Below are 27,974 nucleotides of genomic sequence, written 5' to 3'. Positions count from 1 at the left end.
CTCATGAAGTCAGGATCCATGACATCCTACTAGATCTCAGTTTTACCATCATGAGATGTTGGATCATCACTTTTTGCTGCGAAAAATGCTTGCGTTGAAAGTGTTAGAAATCTGGGAGCAGAGCTCTGCAGCAGTTTTAATAATGGGAAAAGTAAGGATAAAAATAGCCATTCTTGCTAGAACCAAAGGATTGACATTTTAACCCTAACATACTGATGCAAGAAGCAAGCTTAATTATTAATATGAAATAACATAAAAAGCTAAGAAAGTATTTGCAAAGTACCACATTCAGTTACAGATCCTCCCTCAAGCTCCTTTCATTGCACCCTAGCCATCAGCAATATGTTGCACACAGATTTATCTATATTAAACCAACTTGTGCTGTGTAATATGATTTACCACTGGCCCTAAAATCCATCTGCCTATGGCTGATGACTCTCTAGCCTGAGCTCTGTTGTTGTTTCTAGTACATGATAGAGCCTTAAGAAATAGTCGCATGAGAAAAGGTAGAGATCAATTCTTCATTTGTTCATCATATTCGGGACACCACATCTGGACTGTTGACATGGCAGTCAGATGAAGGACCTGAGTCTGAACTTGTAATTCTAAAAATACATTGAGTTAATTATCCTCAGATTTTTCCTGAATTGTATGCTTTGGACTATACCCAGGAAACTTGTTTCCAGTATGCGTTGAGAATATATTTTATGTGCTATAAAATGCATCCTACCATCTAACCACAAAGGTTAAGTTAGGTCTTGTAAAAAGAGATTTTTCATATTGTAACAGGCACCTACTTTCATGTTCATGTAAATATGGCAGGCTCTGTCTTGTGTGACAAAGAGTGCCTGAAGGGGACTTGAGAATGAATAGGTTTAACAAAAAGTATTTTAGCCTAAGCCTTGTCCATCTTTAATTAGTTATCAGGGTTAAAGGAGGGGTCAAAAGCCTGGAGCTGCTTCAGGACTAATGTGTCAAAGGAAAGTGAAGCCTAACACTGAAGAGGAAATGATGCTCCTCAGAGGTTTAATAATTTTTTGACCTTGTGTCAACCGTTATGACTACTAATGGCAGCTGGGGCAGAAATGTTTAAAATTAGACTTTGCTTTGCAGGTGATTAGGAGGGGATCCCACGTCATTGTGCAGACCCATCACATGCTAGAAGCCAAAAGGAAAAATGCATTTCAGTTTTACAGGCAGGACAGAAAATCTCGTGGTCTGACACCGAAGTTCCTCTGCTGTTCATACGTTGCAATCGTATCAGAGGAAACAGAACTAGCAATAATATGCAGCCAAACTGCTTGAACTCGACCAGCACAACCACGTCTAACAGGAGTCATGTTAATTTTCTAATTAGATTAAACGCCCAGAGCTCACACTTATGGAATACAGTGTGTGTGCTCGGCAAAGTAATACTTGCGTGTTATTCTTTGTGGTTTTGTTACATGATGGAGTAAGGGAGATAAAGTTTCAGAGACAGTCTGCAACCTACTTTTTTTTTAGGCATGAATATTTTATTAGTTTTAAACAAATGGAAAGAGAGAGCAACAGCACAAAGGAGAACAATCTTCCACAGGATAATAATTACCAAGAAATGTCACTGGTATTGTCTGCTGTTTGTACAAGCACCTTTGTTTTATTTTCACATACTGTACTTTTGATAGCCATGGCACAGTAACTTAGCCAATCTTGGCCAGTAGCTCTGCACAAGCACGAAAAAGTTTCCATCAGATTTAATGAAAGCGTTGCAAAGAGGGATGTGACTGCTGGTACACAAGGCAGCGTGGCAAAGCAGCAGCGCCTTTGCCTCTTGACATTTCACACTGGTGGTGCTCATAAGTCAGCCTCACCCCCAATGATTTGCCTCCATCCTGTTTCATCTATTTGTAAGGTTAGGCAGGCTCATAATAAACAGTGCTTGCAGATTACTGCATTGGATTTCTTGACAACGATTATCATAAACCTCGCTGCCCAAAGAACAGCTTGGTGCTCTTCATATATGACAGAAAGTATTTTCATTGCCTTGTGTGAAATCATACCATGTTCCAGCATTTTCCTACACCGAGTCCAATGCTAACAAGTACCTGTACCATCTCTTGCACGTTTAGGCAGCAGCTGGTAGTCTGATGGAGTTTGTCTCAGGGCAGTGGTAAAATTCTGGATACAGAACCTTAAATGTCATGCCTGTGTATAGACCTGAAATTTTTGTCTTGGATTAGCAATGAGATGTATAAAGAAATCCCTCTCCCTTACAGAGGGTTGTGGGAGTTGTTTTGAGGACATGTGTTTTGTCTTTAGTTTGCCTCTGGTCTGATTGATGATAAAATTGCCATTAGCCTCAAGAGAAGCAGAAACTTTAATTATAATTATGAATTAAACAAACTGGGGGAAGATGCCTCTTTTCCAGACAGTAATATATAACTTGCGAGCTGCTTTGTAAAGCTGGTACAGTCAATGTTTTCCTCATCTAGACCTGATTCTCCTTTTTCTTACTCTGATGCAAATCGGATCTGACTCCACTGGAATTAATTGTTGATTACCAGCAGCACAGTTTACCAGGGTAAGCCAGGCAAAATATATTCCAAGCATCGACCTGAGAGAAGGAGATGGTGCTATCAAAGCAGGGGAGGTGAAGCATGAGATGACTGCCGTGGGTAAACATGGTTGCACAGTGTCCAGATTGGCCATGGCCGCGTGGTAACCATTTACACTTTCGTCTTCCTCTGCCATCAGCTTTGCGTCGGACCGTGCCGCATTCGCGTGAAATCGGAGCGTGGAGAGAAGCGCACAAGAGGAGAGGCCTCTGCTCAGGGCGGTGCTGCCAGCGGAGGGCACCGGCAGCCGCTCGCTTGGCCTCCTCGACTGTGAAGTGTCCCCGCTTTTGAACCCCAGCCCCCAGTCTTAGCAGGCACCCTCTCCAATGCCAGGCCATGCACCGCCGTTGCAAGGGAAAGCGTGGCGCTTTCTTGTCCCCTTCAGCTCTTCCCAGCTTTCTGAGAAAGGCTGGTCGATGTAAGATGGGCATAACGAGCACGATTACTGTATTAGGCCTTCGGTAGCCTACTTGTTTATTTGGGCTGTTCAGTGTAGTAGGCCTGTCACTGAATAACGGAAACCTCCTTCCGGACTCTTTAGTCGAGCCAAAAATCCACTATTTGAGATGTCCTAGATGCCCATCGTCTGGGTTTTGGAAAGGGCTCCCGGTCGGCGCCTGTGGCTGACAGTGGATCGCATATTGATTCCCATGCCTCTGTGGATGTTGCTTGTTTTGGTAGGGGTACAGGAGGACAGGAAAGAATGTGTTTGAGTTTTGTTTGATGCGTGTGTGTTTGCAGGGGAGACTTTTGCCCAGCAGCCTTCTGATCTATATGTAGCCACTCAGTGGATATGCTCCTCGTTCTCTAAGTGCATGCAAAGCGTGGGTTTAACCTCCTGGGGATGTGTTGTTAAGCTAAGATGTGCTAGGAGGGTCTTCACCGAGCCATTGCAGGTGCAGGGGAAGTTCATTCCTCTTTGCAGTCTTTATTTATTCTGTTTCTGGACTGAAGTCACCCAAAAAAAGATGAACACTGCGTGCCCTATCGATTTCTCTATTACTTTTCCCAGACCATGCCTGCACTCTGCTTTCCCTGCCAAAAAGAGCATTTAATTTTGTGGGTGCTCAGTAAATCTGAGTCTGAAATTCCCTTGACCTTGCTCCCGTGAGAGTTCAGCAAGGTTCAGCAAGCATCTGGTTTGTGGGCTGCCGCAAAACCAAGCCTCGTCTTTAGGCACGTAAAGGCCTGCAGTGAATTCAGCTACAAGCAAGCAGATGCCAGCCTCCCAAGCTGTCCAAATATTATACTGTTATAAAATTGCAATCTTCCTGGGCTATTTGGTGAAATCTTCCACTTTTGAGATGCTGAAGAATAACGTGTGATTGCCTTATTGCGTGCCCACCTTGCAATCAGCTGGAGGTAGGGCTGACAGAGGATAAGTGCTGAGAAAGCCACCCTCCTCCTCCTCCTCCTCTTCCCCAGGGCAGGGCAGGAAAATCTGCTTTCTCTTTCAGGGCACACCTACACTTTGCTGTGCCCATTCTCTGTCCCTGTGTGGTCTCCAAGGCTGAGACGGGGTCAAGAGGGCCCTCTGACATGGAAACCACTCACTAGTAATTTTTAGGAAAAGTCCCATTTTCTCCCATTTCTCATTCAACTTGGCCTAATTTTAGATTCATAGTTCCGTTGGTGTTATGGGCCTCTAAGGTGGAGGCAGGCTATATGGCATACAGATTTTTTGCTTCCTTGCTTGCCATTTGGTAGCACCATGGTATGATGTGCCCTTCCTAGGAGGACAGAAAACCCTGTGACCAAAGGACTTCCAGCTGAACAATTTTCGTTTCCTGAAAATATGTGCACTGTAATCCAGACCCTTGCTTCCACCCTGATAAGCTGTTTTACCGAGCTAGCACCTGCTGTTAATTTCACAGTAAACAGTACTTGTTGTTCTAGAAAGCTTTTTAATCATAACATTAAAAAACTGAACAGAAATCCCATCCATACAGTTAACTCCAGCTGCCTTTCCTGCAACGCATGGGGAATGATCTTGCGGAGTGATGGGCATCCAAATGCAAATGAAATTAGCTTTGCAGCCATTCATTTTAAATTGCTCTTGAATCATTCTGAAGTAAATTCCATTTGAGAAGAATTTGCTTCAGGTCTCGCACAAAGAGATAATGGTCCAATATATTATGATCTAAGCAATAATAGTTTAAGTCTCGCAGTTCAGAAATATAGTGAGTTATATGCTGGGTTGATGAGAATTAAAGCTTGATATATAGTAATAAAACTAGTGATCTAGAGATGAATAGATTGGTGTACGGAGCACAATATTTTCCTGCCACAGATTAGAGCAGGGATACTAGTCCATAAAAAGAGAAGTATACCATAAAACCTCCTTTTTCACTTGTTATGCATGAAGAGCTATAATATGTACAGTTTTACAAACAAATGCATGAAAAGAATAAAGACCTTTCCTAACATCAAAAGGTTCCTGACTTAGGCAAAGATTTGTTTTACCTTAAAAGAAAATTGAACTAAAATTAAACTGACATTCCTATGTGTGACAGCGCATGCCAGGTTCTATCAACGCTGATTTCAGTGGCACTTCACCTGTTCGTATAGATTTTGGATTTGACTTGCCTTTAAAAAAAAATATATTGTTGTCAGATATAACAGAAGGGAAATAAAAGAGCGTATCTGTATTTGGGCCAGCAACTAAAATAAAAATTCCAAATTAAGTTTGTAGATTAAAATGGCTTTTTAAAATTTATTTTCTTAATATGAATGAATTGCATGAGTGAAACCAGTTTAGCGGTGCCATTAATCAGGTCTTTTGTCTTGCTAATATAAATCAGTCAATAACAACAGATGGGCTGTACACTTTATTATGTGAAAATAAAGATGAATGTGACATACTGCAGAAGTAAACTTGCAGCTCAAAGTTACTGAGCACAGAAGGGGATTTGTTACAACAGGAGGGTGTGTGCCTCGTATTTGCATTTGATCAAGGTTGTAAGGGGAACTTGCTGCATGTGACATTTACATAATGAGATTGGAAATCAAGTATGTGAATTTTTCAGTTTTTGTTTGTATCTACACTCTCAGATCACTCCTAAATAGTTTAATTAACTTTTTTTCCTCCAGACAGAAGAAAAAATGTCTAACTACTTAAAGGAGTTAAATAAGAGAGTTATAAAGTTTGCTGCTTTGTTGCACCATTGGGAGATGAACATTTTAAATAACCAGTGATAACTGTCAGGAAGATTCAGATCAAAGTCTCAGGCAAGATTTATCCCCTCGTATAGCGATGGAGCACACTACGAGTGGCAACCCCCATCCAAATTACAGAAACAGGCCCAGTAGGCCACACGGTTAGAACAATGTTATCCCTGAAGAACCTAAGCCAGAGTTTGGTCTTTGTACAGACAAAGGAATGACCTGTGTTTAACTGGAGCTGGTCAGGAGAAACTTTGATGGAAGTGTTTATTAGGTTGTTAGAAACTGTGGCCTCATGAAAACACAGATTCAAGAGATTGCTTCAGTGTTACCAAAAGTTTGCTTTGTAGAGAGTTGCAAAAAATCTCAACACGGTCAAATGTCCTATATTGGCATTTTCAGAGGAAAATATCTGTGTTGGATTTTTAAGAATATTTTGTTATATAATTACACTGCCTTTATAATTATGCTTGCACGTTGCTGCAAGCATTACAATGAAAGCATAACAGCGTATCTGTCTAATTAAAAAAAAATGAAATGCAAGGCTTGGATGCGAGATGCGTGTGTCCTGGTTTTGGCTGGAATAAAGTTAATTTTCTTCCTAGTAGCCGGTATAGTGCTGTGTTTTGGATTTAGGATGAGAATAATGTTGATAACACACTGATGTTTTAGTTGTTGCTAAGCAGTGTTGATACTAAGTCAAGGACTTCTCAGCTTCTCGTACCGCCCTGCCGGCAGAGGCTGGGAGTTCACAAGAAGTTGGGAGGGGACACAGCCAGGGCAGCTGACCCAAACGAGCCAAAGGGGTATTCCATACCATGTGACATCATGCCCAGTATAGAAACTGGGGGCAGTTGGCTGGGGAACACTGTAGCTCAGGGGTTGGCTGGGCACTGGTCAGCAGGTGGTGAGCCATTGTATTGTGCATCACCTGTTTTGTATATTCTTCCCTCCCTGCCCCCCTTCCTTTTCTGTCCTATTAAACTGTCTTTATCTCAAGCCACGAGTTTTACTTTTTTTTTTCTGATTCTGTACCCTATCCCCCAGTGGGATGGGGGAGTGAGCAAGCGGCTGTGTGGTACTTAATTGCCGGCTGGGGTTAAACCATGACAGTGTGTTAAGGTTGATGGTTCAAAACCCTGTCCCAAATCAGCAGCCGAATTAGCTGACTGTCCTAAGCTGAGCCACAGCTGGGCCTGTTGCAATGGGCAAGCCATCACGAGCAGTTTTAAGGTTCTTCCTCCTCAACGCATCCTCATCCCGAGAGGCGGGTACCACAGCCCGGCACAGGGGAACCATGGCTGCTCACCCTGTCTACCTGTAAACCACCATCCTGCAACTTCAGCCGGTGGCGGCTGGCATGCCTGGGTGGGAGGGGAGCGGTGGTTTGCCACTCCACAGCAGCGGATCCCATCTCCTTGGGGAATGCAGGGAACACCAAGTGACTTCCCACTGTGATTCACACAGGCTGATAAAGCCCTGTGTTACCTTTCAGCAGTGAATAGCAGGAGTGAGGAGCCCTGAAGGCTAATGGACTAGCTTTGCAGTGCGATAGGGGTTTTTTCTGCCAAACACAGGAAAACCCAGTTGTGGTCATATTTTGGATGCTCCTCTTAAGAATCTGCTCTAGAAAAAACCTCCAATGTTGCTACTAACAGCAACAGTATGAGGGCAGGGATTGAATGAACATCCTCCAGCTTAAAAAGCTCAAAAAATCTGTCTTAGCTACTATCTTAAGTTTATTCTAAAATTGCAGGTTTTTAAATGCCAGTTTCCAGGGACAAGGCAGTGCTCTGTTTTTGTGACAGTTTGTGAATGGTTTCCATCTATATCTGTAACTTTTAAGAGCAGTTCAGATGCCTCTTGACAGCAATGAGAAAGAGTGTGGAAAAATAAACCTAGGCTTTATTATTGCTTAAGGAGAGTAAGGTGGAATTATAGCAAGAAGCCAGTAAGAAAACTGGCTTGTACCTGATTGTAGGATACCAGGCTGGTGGAGAGAAACAGCTATCTCCACAATCAAAACATGAGAGTAGGTTATTGCGTACTGGGCAGTACTGTGAATCCACTTTAACATAAAAGTAATATGTAAACTTTAGAATCAGTTACCTTCAGGGGGGAAAGCTGATTAAATCTCCAGGCTGATTAAAGCAATAATTTTAAACCCCACCTTTTTCTTTTCTGCAGCTTCCTGATCCCTCCTTTTAGACTTTCCAGTTACATCTTTGACAAGATGCAGTTAATTGGTCAGGCAGCTTAAGTATTGTCTTTGATAACGTGCAGAAATCTAGTGGTGAAAATAAATACATTTGTTCTTCCAGTCACCAGAAATTAGTGAAGCAATACTTGTTTAATTATAAAACATATGTGTGCTTTGTTAGTTTCCATCTGTCTGCTCGCTGATTTGCAATTAAATGACCAGAAGAAAAAGATACGTCCTGTGGCAATTCAGGGGAAATGATTCATCTCTAATGTTTCTGTGTTGTGGATGTCTATGGAGCAGCGTGTGTGAGAGGGAGGGAGTGGAGAAGAGGGGGAGGTAGGGATAGAAGGGAATGAGGAATGCTGAAAAGCCTCTTGCTTCAGTTCAAACATATTTTGTTGCCATGAAACCAAATGTGGACTCTCATTAACTTATTGTAACTCATCTTTCTCTTTGGGAAAAACTGGGGAGCAAAATGGAACAAGGAAGAAATACCTAACGAGGAAAGAAAATGGGATTGCAGAAACAGGAGGCTGGTGTGGTCAGAGTGAAAAGGAAACCACAGAAAAAAGGAAGGACGGGAAAGGGATAAAAATTAAATTTAATTTGAGTATTTGGAGGTGGAAATTTAATTGTTATAGTATGTCACAGATTTTCCCATTGCTAGAAAAATGCCAGGCCTTATTTAGTGTTCCTTTCTTCTATCATTGGACCAGTTCATTTCTATTAGCTCTCAGGGATTGCTGCAGTGGTGAGTTAGGCCTGTTACTCTTCTTAAAATGAGACATCCAGAAAGGCAGGAGTATTTTTAAATTAATATGAAGAGAAAAAAAAAAAGAAAATTGGTGAACATATGGTCTCTTCATAAATAGTTCAAGAGATTCACAAAATCTTTTGCTGTGTAAGGTATTCCCATCACTGATAAAGACGTACAGTCTACCTCCATATAGCTATGTGGACGGGTATCATATTAGCTTCTCCCCGTCTCCTTCATGTGTTACTATTCTCCCTTCTCTTTCTGCAAAGCAGTGGCTGGAAGGAGAGCCTTTCATGCCCCTTGTAATTCTGGACACAGCCTGCACAGGCACGTCTTCGGTACTGAAAGGTAGCTGTCTGACATTTCATCTTCATGAGGACTGGCAGGGAGAAGATAGCCAGCCTTCCCCAGTATTTTTAGTTTGATGTTCTGTGGTGTTTTATTGATCACCAGCAACGTCCGTCACTGTGTATAACGATAACTGCTTCAGAGGCAGAAAGAGGGAGACTGAATAAGGCCTTCAGGGTTGTCAGCTTGCTGCTGGTGGATCTGTCGGTCGTTGGTGCCCCCCAACCCCTTTGCCACCAGGAGTGTCTTGGATGTTCTTCCACACTGACGGCAGGTGGGGAGGTGGGTGGGAAGAGGGTTATTCTCCGCTGAATTGGTGCTTTCTGATGTGGAACACTTCCTCTGCACAAAGGGGCAGAGGGGTTTTAAAGGGAGATTTGTAAAGAGGGAGGGAGAGACAGAGGGAAGTCTGTGTGTTAGGTGTTTTCAGTGTTGCCTCTTGTGCCTTGGATTCTTCTCCTCTTTCTCTGGACTTCTTGCATCGACTTTCTTCATTACCAGCAGCACCAGAGAGGGGCAGAGGTTCCTTATGTTAATAGCACGCGTCTGTGTTGGCCCAAAATGTCACCATCTCACGGCTGCTGAGCCCCATGTCCCAGCTCCCGGTTCCTCTCTGTAGTGAGGACTGCACAAACCAGTGTACTAAAGATGAAGTAAATAAAGCATAGCTTGTCACCTTCATTATCAGCCTTAGCAAGAGAGTCAGAGTATGTACAAAGCAGCATAGACTGGACTTGCATTTAGTCTTTTGCCCTTAGAGCAGATTTCAAATTGCTCATCTGAAACGAAAGGCACTATTTCCTATTTGCACCAGCCTCAGCCAATATGTGCATGCACTTGATTAAACAGTGCGATAAGTCACTATTGAAAAGTGTGACCTTGAAGCCTCCAAAAGTTTCTATTATTTCTTTTTACGGTTTTGCAGGCAACTCTCCCAAGCGCTAACATAATGCTTTATTGCTAATATTGCTGGTGATGATAACAAAGGACCGTTCCCAGTCATGTGAATGTGCACATCCCTGTTGCATCACATAGAGGGAAGAGATCTCAGGATGTAAAGAATACTTTCTTCTGGTCTGAAAGAAGCAGTAAATTTAAGGCTCAGTCTAGGAATGCTCCTAAGATAACATTTTATTTGAAAAGTATACTTCTTTTGAAATTTTCAAAAAGTGCTTGTAAATCTTTGCCAGGTGAATTTTGGTTGTTTCATTTGTCCTTTTCGTCTCTTCTCTACAGATGATGATTTTTTTCATGAGCTTCCAGAAACTTTTCCATCTGATCCTCCAGAGCCATTGCCCCACTTCCTCATTGAACCTGAAGAGGCTTACATTGTGAAGAACAAGCCTGTGAATCTGTACTGCAAAGCAAGCCCAGCCACGCAGATCTATTTTAAGTGCAACAGTGAATGGGTTCATCAGAAGGACCATGTGGTGGACGAGAGAGTAGATGAAACCTCTGGTGAGTTTGCATTGTGTCATGGAGGGATGAGAATTAAAATGCATTAATATCAAGCCCACTGTTGTAATCTACCAGCTATGTCATATGGCAGCTAGTTTATTCTTGATATAGCTGTGAATTCTGTATTTGGCATTACTGAATATTAGCTGTCATAGTACAGAGGTGGTGTCTGTATCCAGATCAGTTAGTAAAGCATGCTTGTAGAGCACCATGCCCAAGTTTGAAAAAAAAAAATACCAAACAGGAGAACCATGCACAAACAAAAGGGAATTGCTTTCTCAGCCAGGTATACCCTCCATTCACTTCCCCAGTGTCACAAATTCCCAGTGGTTGCATTGTATCGTAGTCACAGACCAAGAGTCATGTTCTCCCCAAAGTGCCAAAGACCATTGGGTTGTTCTTAGAATGATGGGGTTTTTTGGGAGATTGGGGCGGGGGGGGGGGGGGGGGGGGGGGGGGAAGGAGAAATTTACTCGGCTTCCAGCAAGAAAGAAGGAGAAAACACACCTGGGCATAGTTTAGAGCAGTGTATTGATCCAGAGCAAGCACCTGGCTGTTATTCCATTACACTTTTCTGCCTGCTTCATAGAGCCTGTATGAAGGAGAACTACAGTAGGTTAGCAAGGAAAAGAAAGAAAGAAAAAAAAAAAAGGGAAGCCAAGAGCCTCATCCTTCCTCAGTCAATACCAGAAATCCCACTGACATCCATGGAAAAATAATAGGACCTTCACAGTCCAAAAAAAAAAAAAAAAAGGGGGGGGGGTAAAAACTTGAGTAATAAACGAGCGTAAATCAAAGATATGATTGTTCCTGTTTGGGAAGACTGGTAATCAATAGAGTTTGAGTCACGTGCAAGGAGAAGCAGGACTTACTGTTGTTTTGATGGCTCTGAGAAATAACTGGATACCTAGCAAGAAGGTACCTTTCATTTGGGAATTACACCACCACTTGGTCTAATTACTTAGAAACATAACTCCACCAGATGTCTTGGAAGTCTCTTGTGAACTGGGTTTTATTTGTTTCAGCTCATTTATTTGCACAGAGATCAAAAGCATAAGCTTTTAACGGTGCTGTGGTGCTCTCAGCTTGAGAAAGAGAAGGTGGGTGTAGGAAGAAAGGCTGTAGAAAAAAATCTGTATTAAACTTTGTCCCGGTTTATTTGTTTGTAAGTATTGGCTTTTCCAACAAGTTGACTGCAGCAGAAAAACTAAAAAAAGAAATTCTCGTTACTTAATACATCTTCAATTTTCTTCATCCATGGGAGTCCACTGGAATGAAGGACAAGCAGGAGGGGAGCTATCGCTTTGTTAATTTTTTAAGCTTTTATTAACATCAGCATTCAGAAATGTGGAAATGCTGATGTGGTGACTGCAGTTTTCACTACAGGTGAAAAATTCATTCTTTTTTCTTAAAAATCTAATTGTAGAGGAACTTCATGATACTGTAAAGCAAATTGCATTTGACAAATGTAGAAGGCCAGTCTTGAAAAGAGATGCATCTGAATATATTGGAGGACAAATGGTTTGCATAATAAACAGCAGCAATTCTATGCAAATGAAACCCATATCCACTTAAAGATTAACTTTATCTACTGGACTTTGGTGGGGAGGAGAGTGTCAAAAGCTATGCACATCCCAGCCACACTAATCACTTGTTGAAATGAAACTGTCATCAGAACCTAAATTTGTCAGTCAACCGGGTTGTTGCCAAAAGGTTGGATAACGCATGTCACAGTTAGAGTGTTTGTGCACCTTCCTGTGAGTAGACTGAGAACCTAGGGCTCACAGCACATAGTATGTGATAAAAGGATAAACAATGTATTTCAGGTAGTGGTAAAATAATATCTTTGGGAAAATATATCCACTGCAGATGCAGCTGGAGAAAAACTTGCAGGAGACGGTGACTGTGAGGATTCATTCTCACAGTCTGAAGAAGGATGCGTGAGATCATCGGCTTGGCAGATTGCACCAGTCAGGCTGGCAAAGCCCTTTGACCCTACCACTTTTGAGGCCATTTGGGTTTGTTTTGTTATTTTTGGCTAGCTAGTGCGGTAGTTGTAACCTAGGGCGCAGCAGTAGTGACTGAGCTGCTCAGAGGGTGGCATCGGGATGGCAGCCCAAGCCTACGCTGCTGCTGGCTTCAGGCTTGCGCCTAGAGGCTGGAGAAATTGTCCACAAACCAGGCTAGGTCTAAGCCTTTACGTGGGCTCAAAGGGATCTTGGTTACACAGTGTTTCTGCTGGGTCAGTCGTGTAATCCCAGCAACTAAAACTGGGAGCATTCTTCTTTCCTTATATTTTTACTGTTCTTAAGGTCTGTTCTGCCTAAATACGAAGAAGGGCACCATGCTGAGGCCGTCTTCTGCTGCCGTTTCTGAACCAGGCTTTCTCTTTCAGTTCCTTAGGTAGAAAAGCAAAGCAAAGAAAATCAAGACAAACAGACAATAAAATATACGAGAGGAAAAAAGTAAAGGTCACCTGTGCTTTCTTTTCTAAAGGATGGGTAATCAGGAAGAAAGAGGACTAAAATACAGGTGTGATGCTAGCAGTACATCATCTTGGGATTGTAAATGATGCATGAAAGAGAGAAATAGGTTTTGATTTGCAAAAGATTATGTGTTCATGGACTTTGAGCCTGTGCCCAGGAATGAATTCTATGTAGAGATGATTAACTCTTCTTACAAGGCAAATTTGTTTCTGTCATTGATAAAACCAGAGACAACAGCACAGCAATAGCAGTGGCACAAGAGATGGAATGAGAGCGCAGTCCAGCTCTCATTGAAGAGAGATGCTAGATAGGAATGTCGAATATATTAAGAAGGTTAATTTTATAGAAAGGAAAATAAATATTTATATGTTTTTCCTCGGTGTATATATATTTTTTCTTTGTAACAGAGAGAAGGTACAAAATAAGAGTTATATGCACTTTGCACTGTGCAATATTTTTAAACAGTAGGTAAAGCATTGCTGTAAAGGACATGCATAGAGACTCTGTGGGAGTTGTTGCCTTCTGGTTGGAGAGGATGAGAACAGTAATAGTGACAGGGTGTTCTAGTACCACTTTATTTAATTAAATTAGCCTGAAGAGAGAGTCTTGCAAAAGAAAAATTCCAATGATTGAGTCTGAGAAGCCAGAAGCTTTACACAGAAGATCATTACATTCTGGTTTTTAATCCTCAGACTCACTGGAATTTTTCTTCTTTATGGAAAAAGCTAAGCATTTTCATAAAGAAGTCAAATGGGTGCTTTGAAAATCTTTAGTGCACATCTTTGACTCTTTCATTTCCCATGTACGTGAAATACAAGGCAGGGCATGGTCTTTTTTATTTTTTTACTGGAATATTTCCCCATTAATGTGGAAAAATATATGTAAAGAATAAGAACACGGGTTTTAAAAAACAAAGATGAAAGTTGTTTTGAGGGAACACATTTGATTTTATGGCTGAGTGTCATAAAAGATAACAGCAATGAAAGTAAAAGGAACCCTGCAGAACTGATGCTTTTGGGGGCAAGAAAATTCCATTGTCACAGGGCAGGAAGCTCAATAGCATCAATAATTGTTAGAGCAATTTGTGCACGTTTTCCAAATTACTGTACCTCTGAAAATAACTATGGCAAAAGATTTTATTTTGCATGTGTGTTTTTTATGGAGAAATATTTTCAGACACACACACACACCAGTTCTGCAGTGGTGGGAGAGTTGTGGATGTATAGACAATCAGTGTCCTGCACCCCTTTAATTTGTCCAGAGGGATTAAATGCTGCTAAATTAAACTCCACATCCCAGTGATGTACAACAGAGAAAATTCAGGACTACAGGGACCTTGGTTTTGTCTTTTCAATTTGGATATGCTTTGTAATAGTTTCTCCATGACTATTAAGGTGAAATGATCTATAAAACCCCTCTTGCCCTCTGCAATGCCAGTGACATGTTCTTCTCTCTCCTTCAAGCAAGGAGAAAACAACATTTGGGACTCTTCTAAGTGCTAATTAAATAGACATATTGGGCAATTCAGCCGGCATTATTGTTTGCCTACACTTTCTGTCTTCTTTTGCTGGGATGCATAGGGAGAGGAGGGCTCAGGGTGTTTGCTGATGACCTCCTCCATGTTCCCAAATAGCAGCAAGACGGCATAAGGACTCTTGAGCCTGGCCCGAGGCCCCCGCTAATGAAAAATGAGCAGGCTTATCCATGCAATCTCAGAGGAAAGGCATGCTGAGGGAGGCTCTGTCAAGGAGCAGGTGAAGTTGCCAATCCTTTTCCCATGTCCTGCCTTCAGAAGCAGGCTCTCAGAAGACCTAATGTCCTCCAGGAGCATCCCTGGTGCCACCCAGCCTGCAGCAAGGAGGCTCCCTTCAGCTGCTCCTTCAACTCTCTGCCTCCCCACAAATCAGCGAAAATGATAAAGTTAGAATCTGGCTCAGAATAAGGGTTTTTGTCTGATTAAGAGGGTTTATTGAACTGCACTGAGGTGGATGAATATGCTCTTCTTTTCAGACAGAAATCTTAGACTTCTTTGTTTCAGTTTCTTTACAGAGCTGCTGCTGTGATTCCCGTGCTTACCGCCCACCATCACCTTTTCCCATTAATAAAGTATTTTTGGATGACTTGCAGATTTGATGAAAGGAGACTGAGCTTTTGACATAGGGTCATCATTAATCTGGCAAATAGGAGGTTGTTACCTTAAGCAATGGGTTTGGCTGCCTGTTGAGGGAGCAGGTACCCAGCTAGCTAAATCGTTAATAGATCACCCGCTCAACAGAAAGATCAAAGATTGATGTCTGCCCTTTTGCCTTTAAAACAGCCCTTACAAGACGCTGCAGCCAAGACAGCAGTGGGGAAACCTCCATATTGACTGTCCCTGCTCTTCTGGCACCATGTATAGAGGCAGGAAAATCACTTCCAGCACACAGTGCTCTGTCACTTTATCTTCCTCTTTGTGTGTACATCTCATGAAAGCTGTGTATTTTGGTGTTTGTGACACCACATTTTGGAAGGCTGCATTGCCCTAACAACAAAAGTCACATCAACTTGTTTGGATGTTGTTTAAGCTGGGACTTTTGATTGTATACCGAAGATCATCATACAGCCTCTCATTTTGAGAAGTTGTGCTCATTTGTCTTAGTATTTTTTATAAATAAGAAAAGCTATTGTTTCTAAGTATAGCACTTCTTTGAATACCCGTGTTGAGAACTTAATTTGGGAGCGTAAATACAAAGTTCACATGCCCCCTACCCCCATGCAAGCACAGCTCAGGGAGAGGAATGTTGAAGGGTAATGTTTTCCTCGTTTCCTCTGACCCACAGATCCTCCTTTCTTTACTGCTGTTTTCCCACTCTGCACGTCTTCCTTCCTTAATCCCTTTTTGCTTCTTGACCTGCTGCAGCCTCCTAATTTTGTGCGTTATTTTTCAAGAATCCAAAAGATAAGGAAAAAGGCTATTTTTCTGAACAAATGTGGTGAGTATCCCTATTAACTTCGCTAAGGAGATGGCAACTGATGCTAAATGCTCCAGTTATACTTAGCGTGCAATATTTTGACTCCCTGGGGTAGAATACCTTGGGGTTATGTTAGTAACGGTAGCCACATATCATAAATAAGGATTGTTTTCATTCCACTGTTGTCACAAGTAATTTTATTTTCCATTTATCATTGGATCAAATCCATTACAAACTTCAAGCACCCCAATTCAAAATAATTATTTCTCAGCAACATATTGCCAAATTTTAGCTCTGTTCCTTCAATACTCTGCCCTAATCCAACTCATTTCAAGGAAATTTAAAAATGTGTCTGTGTGTCTCTTCCCAGATGCTTCTATTAATAGTTTTGAGGTGTGGGTTAGAATTGATAGATACTACAGTCCATTTTCTTTAATAATTTGAAGTCTGTCTTCTCTTCGGAAGGATGCTGTAAGTGAAATGTTTATATGTATGGTCTGAAAGCCTGCAGCTGGTGCAGAAAGGAGCAGACAACTCTATTTCTCCAAAGAACTGGAATTCTCTGGGGAAATACAGGCTGTTTACTTATATAAAAGCATATGAACAAGCCCACACTTTTTTCCTGTTTGACATTTAGGTTGCAGCCATTTTTTATGTCACTCGGGCCACCTTCTTTCTGCCTATCGCTGCCTGTGGCCTGGTGGGCAGCTCTCCTGGGGAAGAGGACCCTCATGCCCATCACCATTGCAAGAGAAGTTCTGTCTTCTCACAGTTTGTGTCTTCAAAATCAGATGCTGGGAATGTGGTCCCCAGCATGCCCAGATCAAGGGAATACCCGACAACAAAGCTGCCACAGATATTTTCTTGCAAGCAGGCAGTTTCCACTTTTATCTTAAGTAATTAGTATATTTTGATAGAAAAAAAAAAAACACATTTTGGAAGCTTCAGAAGAAACACACTCACAGAGAGGCAGAGAATCACCATTTTCTAGGATATGAATTCAAAATGGTGGTTATTTTTGTTGAAGTGAGGGGAGAAATCACTAAGGTCAGTCCTGACCTAAAGAAGGGAAATAATCTTTTTATATACAGAGCAAGAACGTGGGGCCAGATATTTGCTTCTGGAGGGAAATCTGCTTATAGGCAATGCAAAACTACTCCCCAAACCCCGGGAGATTATCTTTTTGTATAGAAGCCTCCAAAAGACTTTGGGGGTTTTGAGTTTAGACTCTACTGAGTATAGTACTCACTTATAATACATGTATTAACATGTCATTGATTTCTTATCTAATCAAACTGTTGTATGTTGGTTTTTTTGTCCCTGTAATTCTTTGTGGAAGGCTGCTTCTAGCTCTTAGACCTAGACGTGTTCACAGCCATTGACACTCTTCTGCTAATGCTGTCCTTCCCGGCAGCTTTTGCCCTGCGGGATGTGCGTGCCCACCCACCTTTACAGACAGCAGCCACGGACCTCGTGAACCCCCCGCCCTCATGCTGCTAAGCTGGCTGAGGTGGGCTGTTCCAGCCTCGGCACTTGTTCTATCCTTCAGGGTACTCAGGGATGCTAACAGTGGGGCCCAGAGGGAGCTACTCTTCCTGCAAGTTAATCCTGCTCATGCTCTTCCTCCAAGTAGTGATGGGCCCATGGGAAGGGTCATTTGCCTATTCCAAATTTTCTGTGGATTCACCACGTATCTCTCTGCAAATCACTCAATGTCTCTGTTACTTACCTCTGCAAAGTGCTTTGGGACCAAAAGATAAAAGCTTTAGGCTATTTGTTCATTTCTTATTGCAGCATTAACTTCCTATCTGCAGCTGTTCACCTAATTGTCCTGAAGGTTTCCTGTGGGCTTCTAGAAAAACAAATCTGAGACAGGAAATAAAGTTATTTAAAATAATAAGAAGAGGACACTTAGTGCATTCATCTGAAGCATTTGAGGATACCCCTCTGAATATTTCCAGCCTACACCTTTTCTTCCTCCAAGTTTTTCCTTCATTAAACCCTTTGTTACACACTCGTAATCCCATTAATTCCCCAAAAGACATCTTCAGACATCAGTCCACCCACCACAGCTTCAGACTAGCCACGGCTTTGCACAGCAATGCTTCCTTTTTCCATCCGTGTCCCCTGGCTCCTTTGAAGCTGAATGCCCTTTGAGTGGGATCTGGAGTCCCCGTGGTGAGGGTGGTCTGGTGCCTGAAAGGCTAATAAATGTCAGCTTGGTTTGGAAGCAAGTCCCAAAGGTTAGTCTCTGTCCTGCATCCGCTGGCCTAAATGGATAACAACTGTTTTTTGGATACAAAAATGGCAGAAAAGAAGAGCAGAGCCAAGGACTTGTGTGCCGTCAAACAAAAGTGCTGCAGTCAGTAGCACCCCGGCAGTGCTAGGGCAGGGACATTTGCATCCTATAAATGTAGTTTTTTCAGTTCATTAAACATGAGAATGGGTAGGACTAATAGGTCTGTAGTTTGTTTGCAGAAATCCCAGAAAATATTCAGGGAAATGGAAGGTCAAAATTATACTTTATGAAGTATATATGTCAATGAAAACAAGTTATAGTCTGATGCAGTCACTGGAAGTGTGGTCTAACGCTGTTTAGAGACATTTGGGTCTTGATGACTGTGCAAGACATTTAAGCGTTGTTGTCTCGAGTCCGTTGATGTCTGTATAAGCTTGTATCTCAGCTACCTGGGTAGTATCTTCTACTTTTTCCTCTATTAGCTCATTAGACAGTGAAACCATTCTCTGAAGAAGAATTCCTATTGCTTAAAACTACATTGGAGAAATCCTTTTTTTTAAAAAATAAAAATAAAAAGCCATTTGTATGGAACAATGATTGCACATAGATCAGATTCAGTGAGGCTTTTTTCACTGTGAGGGTAGGGTATCAAATCATTGCTAATATGTAAGGGAAAGAGAGGTGGCTGTCACATGCAGGTCTGACCCATACAGGATCTAATTTTGTGCTGCCATTGCAGGTTCACCGCCTGTATTAATTTTGTCATTCCCATGCATTCCTTATTCGTACATAAATGAGCAGCATGATGTGGTAGGTACCAGCAGGACTGCCATTCACCTGCAAGGTTATGTACAGCTCTTTCTCATCAGGTTTTGATGGGATGCCTTTCACAATTCCTCATGACTTCTCATCCCTCTTCATATTTTGATTGTGAGAGCAGAAAGGAAGTCTTTTGTCAGCCTCTTCTGTGTCTCTTCTTCCCTCTGAATACTGATCTTTAGGCCCTCACAGCCTCTTCTATTATTTGCTCCCAGATTTCGATTTTAGAGAGAATCTCGGTTGGTTGATTGCTGCTTTTGGCTTCCCAGTGACTTGTATAATGATGTGCTGACACTGCACCTGGGTCGGTTGCCATGCCCTCCTCTGAAGAGGAGTAAGGATTGCCAGGCCTGAAGAATAACGATGCCTAGAAGTGGATCAGGCTTGCTTTAGTGTTTAGTTTTAATCCTTTTATTCTTCAACTAAGGTGGAAACCAGTATTGGATTCAGTCAGAGTGGGTACCCCGAAAAAAAAAAAAAGAAGAGGCAGCCAGAATTATAGGGGTAGTATTGATGGCATTTTACTTACGTAATGAAAAAGGTCTTTTTTCATGTCAAAGTCTCATGGATCTGCAGAGCAACTTGCTCACATCCCTAGCGCCTCACTGTAGCTGACGGGGATCATGAGCTGTGCTGTATCCAGAAACACGTACACACCAAATGACTTCTGTGACCACCGGGCTGCCTCTTCGCACGCCTTCTTGTGATGATTCTTTTATTTGCTACAAACTAAGAAAAATCTCCTGGCATTCAGGAGCTGGTGTTTTGACTGCTGCCCTGGCACAACCCTGAAAACACGCTGGATGGGAGAGCAGACAGTAAATTCCCAGAGCTTCATCTCTGTCTGGAGAAAGTCACTTCACTTGACAGCGCACTGGACAAAGCTATTTTGAAAGCAGCTGCTTGCCTTTCTCTTTTTTTTTCTTTTTAATATTTGTTCAAGATACCCAAGTCAGCTGTGAAATGCCATCTCTAGCATGCAGAACAATGGCAAAATACGGTGGGGCTTTTACACTTCTCCCCCAACATGCTGTTCCTGCACATTGTGGACTAAAAAATAGGAAAACAACTGCTGAGGAAGGCTCCCGAGTGACCCCTTGTGTCACGTTGCAACTGTCCTTGTTCCCACAATAGCTGCACCAGCCACTGAACTGTGTCATCACATCAAGTTCACAGAAATAAGGCATTTTCACATTGTCTCTGCTTCTCAAAACCATGCAGAGTGGGTGTAGTACATAAGTACATGTGCAGATACGTATTTTATATGTATACACACACACATATATGTCACTATGTCAATAACATAAACAACTTGGTGTATATTTTTATATAAAAAATTACACACAAAACCATTTACTGTTCAATTCCCTCCCCCCCCCCCCCCCCCCCCCCCGCCTATGCAAAGGGAATGTAAACACACTGTTCAAAATTCAGATGCTCTCAGTTGGCTTCCCAGATGTTTGAAGTTCAATAGATTTTTTTTTTTTTTTTTTTTCATAATTTCCTTGGCTTCTTCTAGTGAAGTGCTAAACAACCATTATTGCTTTTTGCCTGCACATTGAGATTCATCTGTAGGCTCTGAACAGCCTCAGAAGTGCTTCAATTTTACATGAGCACTAAGCTGGGGACTGGGAAGCATTACCCACTGCTGAAGGCCCAGATCATTAGAAAGAGCATGTAAATCCTCTGAACCAGAAATAAAAAGTGCACAGATTTTCTTTGTGAAGTCTCAACTACAGCTTTAAGTAAAACATGAACCATTGGCACGTTTTTTTGCTGGCCCTTGAAAAAAACCCCAACATCTTCTCAGCTGCATGTGCATTGACCAAAAGAAGGGAAGATTGGTCTTTGACCCAAAAGCTGGAGCTGTTAAGAGCTCACACTTATGCTTTCCTATGTGGACAACCTCTCTTTTTCCTGCTCCCTGTAAGTAGCACCAGCCTGGCAGGGAATTGCTTGGTTACTGCCACAGAGGCAGGGTTGCTTAGTGTCGGGATGGCTTGGGTCAAGATGTTCTGACTCGCATTTGTTTCTGTTCCTAGACCTCAGCCTATGTGAATTCAGAAATGATGATGCCCATGGTTGAATGTAAATATATGCTTATAGTGAGGTTTTCTTTGGAGTCCTGCTACACCGGAGCATGATTATTATTTCTGTATGAGGAAAAAGGAAAAAAGAAAGTGGCAACAATAGGCACAATATATGTTGAAGAGATCAACACATTTTGGAGCAATTTCTGCATATTCACAAAAAAATGCCATCAACCAGAAAATAGCCTCCATTAAAAAAAAAGCAGGAGGTGTTTTTCCTTTGTCTCTGAACTGTTTATAGGCTGAGAACAAGCAATCCATTGCTGTTCTAAAGTATTAAATGGCAATAGTTCAAGGGTGATGTAAAGCAGTCAGCTGCTGAGGTTGGCTGGGGGAGAAGAGAGCAGAGGGGCTATTTTACCTTCCCCAAGAGGACAAGCCCACAGGGCTGTACTTTCCACCTCCACCACGCTGGCAGGGACAAGGGCACAGGGTTTGTTTTCCACCAGCATTTGAGAACTCAGTTTTGAAATCTTCCCTGCATCTTACACAACTTGGTCCTTCAGATGTTAATGGGAAAAGAACAAAAAGGCCCTGTTTTCACTAAAAGAAAATAAAACCCAAAGAGAATGTGTGTTCTTTAATTCCAGTTCAAAGTAAAATCCTTCTGAAGACAACCCTTTGTAATTTTTGTATGAGTCAGTTAAAAAATAGTAGGGGAGCTGGGATTTTCAGTTAACTCTCTACCATTAGCTGGTAATTAGATACCATAGCTAACTGATGCAAACCAGTGCAAACTTGACATCGGTTTTTAAGGCAAACTTGACTTTATTAGGCTGTTGCCTTTATCTGTATTAATTTGAGAATTTAAGAATGTATCTGTTTCCTAAAGAGAAAGTTATGAAGAGAGCAAAAATAGCTGGAAGCCTTTAATTTAAATATTTAAGCTAATATTTGTAGAAAATAGTTTGTGATCTTCAATGCAGTCATTTCATATCACCAGCCAGCCACAATTTACAGAAAAGCAGTATTGAGGCAAAACCAGGTGCATGCAATCACAGCGTGAAGGATTACTGCATGTTAAAGCTGTTTGCTCTGTTAAACTATCTCTAGATATCTATCCGTCTATCTATCTTTTGTTAAGATTACAGATACTCTATATAGAAAATAAGCTATAGGCAAAGTGTGCCATTATGCAATCATCTCTGTCCCATTAGGATGCACGGAGTACATTTTTCTCAGCAAGAACTTTAATATTTGAAGCCATTCTTCTTGTGCATAGCCTATTTATTCATTTTTTTAAACACCAAATTCCATAGCTTAAGTACTCTGATATATTTGAGCAGAATAACTCTGACTGTGAGGAATCCATCTCTGCAAGAGGGTAAATAAATTTCAATTTTGACATAGCACTGATTTTATTTTTACCTTTGTAAAAAGGTTATTTCGCCAAGTAAAGTGATCAGCCTCCTACTACAGAGACGGGTTGTTTATAGCAGCTGTGATGAGCAATTAAATAAATCAGACAGGCCATTCTGGACTGTCGGTAAGTGAAAAGATCATCATTCTTGGCTTTGGTCACTTAAGTTTTACCATCAGAGAACAACCTAATAACTAAGGAGAGAACAACTAACAACCTAATAATAAGAAAGCAATCTGTTTAACTTTTATTAAGTCTGTTTGTAGTCCTACCACTTTGGCGTATGGTCTTGGCCACTTTCATGAAGCAAAAATTATGATGCTATTTTAAGGATTTTTGGATGAAGCTTTGTATGAAATGTAAGACAGGTGAGGACTATGAGAACTGAAGATGCTTTCATCCTTTTTGCCAAATACTGTGGAGATAATCCAGCCCCTCCTGAAATTATTGCAAAACTCCAATGTTCCTTTTTGGTATCAGGATTCTCCTTCCACCCTCGTCTTGCATTAAAAAGCATGTATACGTAGGTTATTCAAATCTGTCCAGACTGAGCAACATTCATAAAGTATTTCTTCACATCCCTCTCCTACTCCTAATAGCTAGAAAAAGGAACTGTGAGTCAGAAACCATGGGCTGTTTCAGACTGGCACTGATTTATTTTAAGACTGAGCAAGCCACCGCATTTTTCTCTGTGTCTAAGTTGAGGCTCTGAATGGGGATGCACCGTGGTTTTCTAAGTTGCGTGTCGTATAATTTAATTCTATAGCAGCACGTGTTGCATGGACATGCAGAGGAATACCCCTACCCCAGAGCTGTTTTGCTGCTGACTCCCCAAAGCCTTTTCTGCGTCATCGAGAAACACCACGCCTGCCTTCTGTGTCCCCACTGCACAGCAGGAAGGGAGATTTGGGGGTGCAGGGAGGGAGCCAACAGCAGTGAACATCACATTTGGGAGGGTGCTCTGAGTACTGATTTCAAGAAATTGAACTTGTAAAGGCCTGCAAGTTACCTGCATGAAAATGGGCTATATTTCCATACTTATTTACAGTGGCTGTGATACACCTGCAATCTATATGCATGTATTACAGTAATGTCTTTTTCCAGACCAGTAGGTCATAAAGTTCAGTCTCCTTGAGAAATCTGTGCTATGGCGTATGTGATTACTAATTAATGAAATACCTTTCAGGCAAATGAAAGCACAAAAGCACAGAAATTGTTTGAACTTCTACTTACAGAGAAAATAAACAAATTATCCATGCAGTTTCTTAGACTTTGTAAGCGCAGTCTAGTCTTGCACCTAAATAGCTCCTGTTCAGTGTTGTGCCAGAGGGTCAAACACATGCCAATACAATACCTCCACAAAAATTACTCTATCAAAGTCCTGAGGAATATTTTCACACATGCAGGTTTTAGTATCAAGTGCTGAACATTTATGGCAGCCAAAATACATCAAAATAATTTCTTGGCAGAATGATGCCCACTGAGGTGTAAATACTCTGTGACCTAGACTGACTCCAGGTTGGATAATTACATTTGATTAACTGACAATAATCTTCTGTTTTCAGATGTTTATGGTGATCACTTATTGTCTTGCGCAGTCCTATACAGTTGCAGAACCTTCTAAGACATTTTTGTTCCCATTAGAAAGGAATGAATCTGATCGGCAAATCTGTTCCTATTAAAATCATTGGGAAATTTGCCAGTGCAATATGGAACCCACAAGTTATTATTGCGGTTACTAATAATCTACCATAATCTCATACTATTACATTACATTTTCATACATTAAAAAAGATAACATTTCTGCCTCTGAAGACCAGATAATCTACCTCACAGTTTGTATAGCCAGCTAAGTTCAGCACTCGGGGACCGCGTGAATGAAGTGTGTCTTTGCTTGATTGTGTTTCTAGGATACAGCTTATAATAAAAGACCATGTATATAAGGCACAATTCCCTCTTCGCTCTTCCTTTTGCTCCAGGAGGGGTAGTAATTTTATTTTGATATATACCATCAGCCAGTGCCTCTCCCCTGTGCTCATTCAGCTGCACACATTAGCAGTAGGAAGACTGAGCAAGGCTCCCTCTGCCCTCTGCCTCTCTCCACACATTAATCCTTCCTTAATGTGCAAATACAGAAATAAGTAAAGTTCTGGTGCCTTCCTGCTCCAAGTGGTATTAGTCCCAGAGATACATTTATTTTATTGAAATGAATAATTGTATATGCTGTGTTACTAAATATGCAAAAATTGTCATTTATGGAGAACCTATTCAATTCATTGGACTGGGACATAACGGCAGACTGATTATGCCAAATGCCGCAAGCTATCCTCCATCCTGAACTGGACAGAAAACTTAGGGGCAAAAGGATATCTTACACCAGTTTATTTAGTCTCCTGATGGCTACAGGGTTTTGAACCTCTCTTTAGGGAAATTCCACCAATGTAGTATCTTTTTGTTGTGCCAGGTTTAGGTAAGTGTATTAAATCTGACTGATCTGTGTATATAAATAGCCTCAGCCTTGAGCAGCCTCTGTGACATCTTTTATAACCCAGCAGATCCAGATCTATATACACAGGACCCAGAGAGGACAGCAAATATTTTTGCTTTTGTTTTTTTTTCCTGAGATTTTTTTACTTCCTCATACTCAAGTTGTAAAAGTTCTTACATTGCTTCTCTCTTGGGAATACTGCAGTTATTCACTGAGATCAGAAAAGAAACACTTGTGCAGAAAGAGCCCAGCAACCTGGGGATGCATTTTTAAGGATCTGTGAGTTTTTTCAGTGAACAATCTTAAGATACAATTACTGTTTATTTTGGAGAATTGCTTTCAATTACTTTGATTTTCTGCATTTTCATTTTAAAGCTCTTCTCTTCACAATCTTCCTGTTGCCAGAAATAGGGTGGTGATAATTAGACCCAAAATCTTCACATATCTGTCTTCATACCCAAGATCCAGATGGGCTACAAGAGGCTACAGTAACAGTTCTCACTTTGTTGAATGCAAATCAAGTTTGGACAGTGCAAGCAAATGCTTTTCCCTGTCATATTCTAGCTATTCATCACAAGGACAGTACGAGTTAGAAATACTATATAGATGCTCTTTATGAATTTACATGCGTTAGAAGGGACATGTCGAGCATTCTAGCTGCCCACATTTCTGTTATCTCCCTTCAGCTATGTTTGTTACTGCATTGCTTTAAAATAGGAAGATCCTGACTTCTTGAGGATTGTGCCACCATCTACGTGATTGTATTAATTCCGGAAATGTGCAGCTTACTCAAGTGTTGTAAGAAAACATTTATGCTGCATATCTTTGCCTGCTGTATAGTTTAGCCATATGAGGAACTAGATTGAAAAATTCAATATATTTCTAATACAGAAGGTAAGGTAGAGGACATATTCTCTGTGAGAGGGTGACATTTTGTTATTTAGCACTGTGGCAAGGTAGAATTGGCCAATATCAGGTAGATTATATGCTGCATAAATTGCTACTAATCTGTTAATCTGTTTTGTCCTAAGTATACTTAGGCAAAATATAGGGACTCATTTTATAAATTGACTTCTAAATTTGCACTCAGATGTTGTGCACTGACCTATAACCAAACAATTCGATAAACAGTTGCCTGAACTACAGGCACAGTGTGTCACATTTTCTGGAAATACTGAGACGTGGGTTGTTCGGCTTTTTTCTTCTTTTTTTTTTTTTTTTTTTTTATTACTCCAGCTACTGTTCTTTGATGTAGAAGCAGAAGCAGCTTTGACAGGGATAAGATGAAGATCTCTGTTTGAAGTCATCATACCAGGGTTGTCCTGCACTTGGTGCCCATGTGAGGTGGATAAGCGATACACTCCTGAATGGAAGCAGACAGACTGTACCAGCTCCTCTGTGAAATCTGATGTACAGCAGTATGTCAGCTGGTAACAAGGCAGTTGCTATCTGAGGTATCTCAGCAAATTGCCTTTTTTGTAATCTAGCCTAGAAAGGGGTTTTCTGTTAGGGGTTACATTGCAGTGTGTTAGCAGAAGGAATAGGATTGCAAGTTGGCACAACAAAGGAAACGCATCCTTTTGTGCTTGCCCCAGAGTCTGAGGCTGCGTGCATTTCAGCCGGTGAGATGTTTCTCCTGTATCAATGTGGCTGTGCAGTGAGGTGCCGATGGGCGACGCTGGGAAGGAGTGGTTGAATCAGCTTCGAGTTCTTGCCATGGATCCTTACAGCCCAGATGATCTCATGGCATCACCAACTGGTTCGACACATTTTGAGCTCTAGGAAAAGTAGTTTACCTTAAAGACAAAGACACAGTGATATTTTTTTGCCTGTAAGCAGAAAAAGCCGGCATCTATTTGGTATGTAAAGAAGGTGTGCATCTCCTTGGTCATGGCACAACAGTTGGTATTACTCAAAGATCAAAGGCCAAATTACTTTGAATAACCTGAAACCTATCAGTACTTCATGACTGTGCCAAAAGACATTACCTGGAGTAGCTTGTTATTTTGAATTAGAAAGCATCTCAGGAAGTCAGAGATAAAAAGTTCTGCTGGTGTGTTCACTGGGAGCTATTTATCATATGGGTTTGTATCTTCAACAGGCTATCAGAAAATGGTATTTATGTCCTGACTGTTAAGACTATTTCATAATCATTATTAACCAGTACTGTCATTATGAGCCTGCTTGCTTTTAGCCCTCGGGTAACAAAGTTCACTGCTCCATCAAGCTCTGTCATAATCAGCCTTATTATAAAAACATAATATTGTAACCTTCAAAGGCTCCCTGGGCTAGTGCTATGAAAACTGGGAATGAAGTGAAGTAATCTTTAGGCTAGCAGCAGTTGCACTGGGAAAATACAACCATTTCTATGCATGTAATGTACATGCTTCCATCCCACCCTCTTCATGCTCTTCTCAACAGGACAAAAGCTATCCCTCAGACCCCTTTTGGAGCCAAATGAGCTCATCAAAGCAGAACAAGTTTATAACACAGTGTTCACTGCATATCAAATGCCCTTGCACCACTTTGATTTCCATTCTTTGGAGTGCAGTTGCCATATTTTGAGCATTTCATTTCAAGGAGGAAAGCTATTAAGTGTTTCCCCCAAAGCAGCTGATTATTCAATGGCTAAAGATGTCAAGGATAATGAAATAAAAAGGGATCTAGGCTGTGATAGTCTCTAGCAGGAAAATGCATCTCATTAGAAGGCATTCCCACCAGAGAAGTCTATGGTATTACATGCATGAATTCCTTTCTGCTGTTAAGTTGTTAACCAAGTTTTGGATGCAAACAGCATGCAGCCTCAATGACAGTGCACAACTGTGTACAAACAGTAATTAATCGTTGGCTCCCTGAATGGAGCCTCTGTGAGGCTGGAGGCAAATCAAAGGGCTGGCCTCGTTTCCAGTGCTTGAGGAACGTGCCGTGCTGTGCACTTGGGAACATTCAAGTTATGAATATTACCTTGTAAGCCGTGTGGCAGGAGGCTGAGGGTAGCTGGCCTCCACAGGCTCAAGTC

At 41.4% G+C, this 27,974-nt stretch overlaps 1 protein-coding gene across 2 annotated transcripts in view; it reads left to right on the top strand.

Moving 5' to 3' along the window:
- UNC5C (unc-5 netrin receptor C) overlaps window positions 1-27,974 on the top strand; it is a 266,035-nt gene that overhangs the window by 158,985 nt on the left and 79,076 nt on the right. For both annotated transcript variants that reach the window (XM_049815325.1, XM_049815324.1), the window contains exon 2: window positions 10,301-10,522. In XM_049815325.1, the coding sequence (XP_049671282.1) occupies window positions 10,301-10,522 (222 nt within the window). The remainder of the gene's footprint in view (window positions 1-10,300; window positions 10,523-27,974) is intronic.

Source organism: Accipiter gentilis, chromosome 12 (assembly GCF_929443795.1).
Source record: "Accipiter gentilis chromosome 12, bAccGen1.1, whole genome shotgun sequence".
Taxonomy (NCBI): Eukaryota; Metazoa; Chordata; class Aves; order Accipitriformes; family Accipitridae; genus Astur; species Astur gentilis.
The sequence above is the reverse complement of the archived record's forward strand: the minus strand, read 5'-3'. Positions and strand labels throughout refer to the sequence as shown.